Here is a 6,410-nt window from a genome sequence, read left to right as displayed (position 1 = left end):
ACAGTTAGTAACAACCCAATCACAAAGACTCAAACACCGTACGCTACATGCGTCAAATTGTCAATGAAGGAAAGTAGCCGTAAGTCCGTAACAATAGAAAATTTGTTTTCTGTTCACACCAAATGGCAGCTACATTAACATTACATTAAAGATCATCCAATTTTCAAAATTCCCGAAAGTGCCCCTGTGGAAGTACTAGTCTTTCTCCATAAATAACAACTCTTGCCTCCCTCATTCCTCAACCCAAAACTAACTACACGGAGCTGTGTCTTCTTTGTGAGTGAAGAGAATAAAGAAACGATGGCGGTGGTGAATTGGGCTGGCGTTATCCTCTCTTTAGTATGCTTAATGTGGGTGGCTGATGCAAGACTCCCTGGCGATTACTCCGGTGGCCCATGGCAAAGCGCCCATGCCACCTTTTACGGCGGCTCTGACGCCTCCGGTACCATGGGTACGTAGTACCTTTACACACGGCTCGAGTTTTTTTGGTCAAGCATTTTTGACATTATACGTTCTTACAATGTACTTACTGCAGGAGGAGCGTGCGGTTACGGTAACTTGTACAGCCAGGGCTACGGCGTGAACACAGCGGCGCTGAGCACGGCGCTGTTCAACAATGGCTTGAGCTGCGGTGCTTGCTTTGAGATCAAGTGTGCAAACGAACCCGCGTGGTGTCACTCCGGGAGCCCTTCCATTTTGGTTACCGCTACAAACTTTTGCCCGCCCAATTACGCACTCCCAAGTGACAATGGCGGCTGGTGTAACCCTCCTCGCCCTCATTTTGACCTCGCCATGCCCATGTTCCTCAAGATTGCTGAGTACCGCGCCGGCATCGTCCCCGTCTCCTACCGCCGGTATGCTCTCTCAGTCTCTCTCTCTCTCTCTCTCTCTCTCTCACACAAACACTCACCTCTGTTTTTCCTCTGCTCCGGCCCTGTTTTTCCTTTCATACGCCGTGAATGCATCAAAAACGCTGCCGTTTTACACAAGTAATTTTCGCCAAATTACAGTTTTGTGGCTACTAAATCTAATTATCTTGCATTTTTTGTGTGTGGCATTTGTGGCATGTGGTGGTGGGGTCAGTCAGTAATTGGTGCATGTGGGTCGGATTTCGGATCTTTATTGTTTCCGTTGGACAATATTGCTTTTTGTCAGATCGTACGCCGGTTTTTTTACCTCAAGCGTCGATTGGAAGACCAAAATGCCCTTGTTGTCCCTTTTAGATTTACTATTTAACATCGTCTATAATTTGTACCGCGACTCTTTTTAACTTTTACGTTGGAACGTTTCAAAGATTTTCGTTATACCCTTAAAATTTTGTTGTAGATTGTTAAAGAAATTTGGGTGCGTAACATTAAAATTTGGGGTTACCAAAAAAAAAGCAAAAATCTTTATTATAAAAATAGGATTGTTGTACTAGAAAATGTTATAAATGGTGATCTAAAATTTTGCTCAATTTTTTGTTTAAGTGAGAGAGATTTTAGCTTATTGTTGAGATCTTGGACGGTTGGACCCGTTTCTGGTCACTTTCGTTACTTTGTTTTCTTTCTATGTATATACATTTAGTTTTTTTTTTCTCCAATTCCAACAGAAAAAACCAAAAGGTCCATTTTCATATGTTTCTTCTTGTAACCAAATTTTCTCTTACAAAATGGATTTTTTTATTCATAAGACGTGCGTTGGCCGTTAGGTGCGAAAATAACTAAAATCGTCCGACGTCAAAGTATTTATTGTACGGTCCCGATCAGCTTGACTTGGTGAATAAATTAGTGGGAGGATCTGAGCCGTTGGATGATTGTATATTCTTCACGCACAGAAAAATATTCAAAATGACATTATTTTCTATGTAGCAATTTCGTCAAATACGCCACACGGTCTCCAAAGACATGAGAAGTCTTCTTCTCGATGATGTCGTGTCAGTCCAAGAACCGCGCTCCTCGTTTGACGAACCCTTTTTACCGAATTGTCCTTGACGTGCTGTTGTTATTTACGCAGGGTACCATGCCGCAAGAAGGGAGGAATCAGGTTCACAATAAACGGGTTCCGCTACTTCAACTTGGTTCTGGTCACCAACGTGGCGGGTGCAGGGGATATCCTGAGGGTGAACGTGAAAGGGTCAAGAACTGGCTGGATGAGCATGAGCCGTAACTGGGGCCAAAACTGGCAGTCAAACGCAGTGCTGATAGGGCAGTCACTTTCGTTTAGGGTGAAAGCCAGTGACCGACGCAGCTCCACCTCGTGGAACATTGTGCCAGCTAACTGGCAGTTTGGTCAAACATTCGTTGGAAAGAATTTCAGAGTCTAAGTTAACGGAGGACTTTTAAAAAAATAGAAAAAAAATAATTAATCAATCTTTCCCGCCATGGCCATTTTCCAATTTTACCCTTTCTTATTATAACTTTAAATATATATATATATATATGTATATTTTTCTTTTTTGCTTTGACTTGTGGGTGATGGTCCTGTTGGAGAACGTGAAAGTTAAAGAGTAAAATCGGGAGGGTAATTGGTTGGAAAAGAGTGAAACTTTATTATCATTTTCATTTTTTTTGGGTTTCTTTTTGATTGGTGGGTTAATTAATGGCTTTGTTGTTGAATGATTGGTGTTTAGGGAAAGCTAGATGAGGGCTGAAGCGGCTGCAGTGGAATGATGTAGCCCGCAGCTTTAATTAATTAGCTTTTTTATATTTCGTTTAGTGTTGTAATATTATTAAGTGTATTATGAAGATGATGGAGGTGGTGGTGGTGCTGGTATATATAATGTAGTAACTTAAATATCGAATTAATGCAAGATATTTGGTTTGCTTTCCCATTCTCTATGATCGTTGATGTGCCCACCCACATTTGCTTATCTAACAATGTTACACAAGTACCAGCAGAATCCCACTTCAAAATTGATGCAAGACAATCAAATTGAATGAAGTTTCCTTTGCAAGGGAAAGAAACAAACATTCAATAGCGATTGGAGTGGAGAAGTTTCTACTTAATTTCTTCACAAATTTTGCCAAAACTGATTCATGATTGAAACCCTTCCTTAATGAAAACTGGAGGCAGTAGTAATAGGATAATCTAGTACAATTTCTTTCATAGAGAATGTGTGATTGTCTAAAGTCCCATCAAGTGGGAAATTTCAAAGAATGTTCTCTAGGAGGGTGTTTTCCACATACTACTTACTATTTGTAAATATGTTAATTAAGGAAGCGAGAGTTCAAAAATTGATAATATTTCGTCGTTATTTATGTGGTTTTCTATGATAGATTTCTCTAATTTGTTAAATTTAACAAATTTTTTTTTGGGGGGAAAAAAAACAGAAAAATACTATGTAAATGCTAGACTCTATGAAAGAGCAAAAGCAATAGCAATTAAAATCCAAATTCACAATAAATTAAAGTCACAAAATTACTTGATTTCGCTTTCATTTTCTTTTCCGGATTGAAAGCCACGACAAAAGTTTTGTCACGTCAATCAGAAGAAGAATAAGGGGCCGGTGGTGGGATTAGCTTGAGGCGCAAAAGGCACGTGGGTGGGGTTGGGTTTTGTTAAATGCTCTGTGTGCATGTGGATAGAAAGTTGGGCTGGTTTCTCTTTTCCAATTTTGTTGATTTTATCAGGGAAAAATTAACTTTGGATTCCAAACATGAAAGTTGAAATGAGTTGAGCGAGAACACAGTAGGCTAGGGCCTTGGATACCTGCTGCATATTTGTTAACTTTTTCACTCGTGTTTTAATAGTGGTAGTGGGCTCTTTTCTTTCTTTGGTGAAAATTCCTCACAAGCTAAGAGTGAGACAGTGTGTTAAGATTCCTCTCCTATGTATGCTCATCATTTGCCAATAGAAAATTTTCGGATTAAGGAGGCATACACGAGAAAGACTTGCCTGAAACAACCCTATCAAGTCATCATCGGTGCGGCCATCTAACAACATTCTAACATTTTTTTTTTAGGAGACTATTGCTCATGATATTTATCATCATATAATTTTTTAGATTAGTTTACATCAACTCTGATATAATACCGATCATATTTTTATTTTCTCAAATATTTGAGAAGATTTTAACCCTCTTAAATATTCGAGGGACGTCACGTCAACTCTCCTCCTGTGTGAAAGACTGTTTTCACTCAAGTTTTAAGGAAGAAAATTTAAATTAAACTCCTGCAATACGTCTGCGGGGGCTCGAACCACTTCTCTCACACTCGTGAGAAAATGTGAGAGAGTGGCTCTAGCCACTGGGCCGGGCCCTAATGGTTCAGTATAACATATTTTTTAAACTAACCAATCACGACGGATTTAGATGCCAATAACTCCACCTAAAAAACTACTTGTATATATGGAGCAATGGTAAACTTACAAAGTTGACATACAAATTATATATATATAATCAACAAAATGTTTTCATTTCAATCTGGCTTTCTACCACTATGAAAAATAAAGCATATGCATATTGATTTCAGAATCTCAGATAGAAACAAAATACTGGTGGCAAAATAGAAGCCGCTCTTCTTACATTAGTCTAGCATGGGCATAATATTTTAAGCTGTACATTTCAAGTTAGAGGTCTAAGAGGCAATACTTGTGAAATGCACCTCCGGCTTCTACTCTTTTTCTTTTACTTTTCCAACAGCTTAAACATACGTGATATTACCTCTTTCAGTTGCCCTCCTATTCTCCCTGAAGTTCCGTACCTTCTGTACTACGAATCCATCTCTTATGTTGTATTTATTAATTTCATTCTTTGCTCTAATTACAGCATTATACGCGTCTTCTCCAATTTCACTTTTCAGATGCTTCAGTCCTTCATCCTCTCCATTGATTATTTCCTGCATTGTTTGACCACATACAGTAAACAACAATTTGTACAGTTAATGTACCAGAAATCACTACTCTATTACTAATAGTCTACTATGCATCTTGCAACTTGACCATTTTACAAATGTGTATACTGTCAACCAGTGATTAGTATACACTAGTTGGGACATAGTAATTAGTAAAACAGAAATAAACAGCTTAAACATGACAGATAAATAGCATAATACATACCTTGCAACATCCTCCTTCATCAGTGATGATTCCGTAAGGATGCCAAGTAGGATCCCTGAGATAATCCTCCCACAGCAAGAACACCTCCATAGCTTTCTTCTTTGCCACTTCACCCGGAAATTTCATTTTCATTGCAGAGAGGATTGGTCAAAGTCTAGCTTGCTCATTTCTTTCGCAACTATGATAGAATAGTCTCTTCCTCTTCCAACTCTGTCAAACAACAAAAATTAGAACAAAAAATACAGACTTTTCCATCTTACTAAAATAGAGACTTTACAATTACTAGTACAAGGGTCCAACTATCTGAAAATGCACAAACATCAGAATTAATACATGGAATTCAAGCATATTCAATCATTAAGACATTATCTTTTCCCAATATATTATGGTTAAGAGCTAAATTTAGTAAGGTACTAAGATTTTGAAGTGACTGCTCAATGATGCAAAGACTCCTTTTGTCAAAGCTCCATTTGAAGAATCCTGGTATGCATCCAAATCCTTAAATATTTAAAATTGAGGTTGAAAAACATAAATCTAAACATTTCCATAAAGGCAAATAACATGAAGGGAAGGCTCATAACAAATCTTTAATTTGATAAATGCCATACCAAGATTCAGTCACCAAGAAAAGAAATAGATGATGATCCCAACCTTTCCAGGCACAGATGTCATACCGTATATCAATTGGATTACTTAAATGGATAAATTCCTCACGAGCATCCTGCAGTTCATCAATTATAGCTTGATTAAGAGCTTCCTTATAATGCTCTATCTCCAACTCCAATCTTCCTCTCTTCTTAATTTCTTTTTCAATCTCTCATATTTTTCAGTCCAATTCCTGCTTTGCTATCTGCCATTAACCCTCAGTCATAAAATAAACACAATAAACTCCTAAAATTGAGGCATTTACAACATCTATTTATAGGTCTACCATTAGATGCAAAACAAGAAACCAAAAGAAGAAGAAGAAAGAAAGAAACCTCGCGTTCTTCTGCAACCTTGGACACAATTTTATCAGCCTAAAACAAGACGGTCATAAACAATAGTTAAACAGGGAAAAAAGGGAATACATCGGCTGTAACATTAAACTGACCACTTTTTTCGGTTACATTTCCCAACTTCTCTGTTAAATTTCTCAAGTTTGAGTGACATTTTCCAAATTCTTTCAACAAAAAAAAATTTAATGCATAAATTGGGAAATCTAACAGAAAATTCATCATTGATCATATCTTATATAAGAATGTTCGTCACAGCTGCTTCTACTGCCACATTTCCATCAGTATTCTATGTGTCTACTATATTTCCAAATTAATGCATAAAATGAGAATCTAATAGAACCTGTAACAGAAGATTTTGAACGTACACTAAAAAAT

At 37.7% G+C, this 6,410-nt stretch overlaps 1 protein-coding gene across 1 annotated transcript; it reads left to right on the top strand.

Annotated features, from left to right (window-relative positions):
• The first annotated feature begins 223 nt into the window (after positions 1-223).
• Positions 224-2,810, top strand: LOC18034411 (expansin-A4). Its single transcript, XM_006424780.2, has 3 exons — positions 224-451; positions 536-854; positions 1,996-2,810. The coding sequence occupies exons 1-3, from the start codon at positions 301-303 to the stop codon at positions 2,303-2,305; spliced, it is 780 nt and encodes a 259-aa protein (XP_006424843.1). The 5' UTR covers positions 224-300; the 3' UTR covers positions 2,306-2,810.
• Positions 2,811-6,410: the final 3,600 nt, after the last annotated feature.

Source organism: Citrus clementina, unplaced genomic scaffold (assembly GCF_000493195.1).
Source record: "Citrus clementina cultivar Clemenules unplaced genomic scaffold, Citrus_clementina_v1.0 scaffold_8, whole genome shotgun sequence".
NCBI classification, from domain to species: domain Eukaryota; kingdom Viridiplantae; phylum Streptophyta; class Magnoliopsida; order Sapindales; family Rutaceae; genus Citrus; species Citrus x clementina.
Note: the sequence above shows the minus strand (reverse complement) of the source record. Positions and strands in the feature narration are given on the sequence as shown.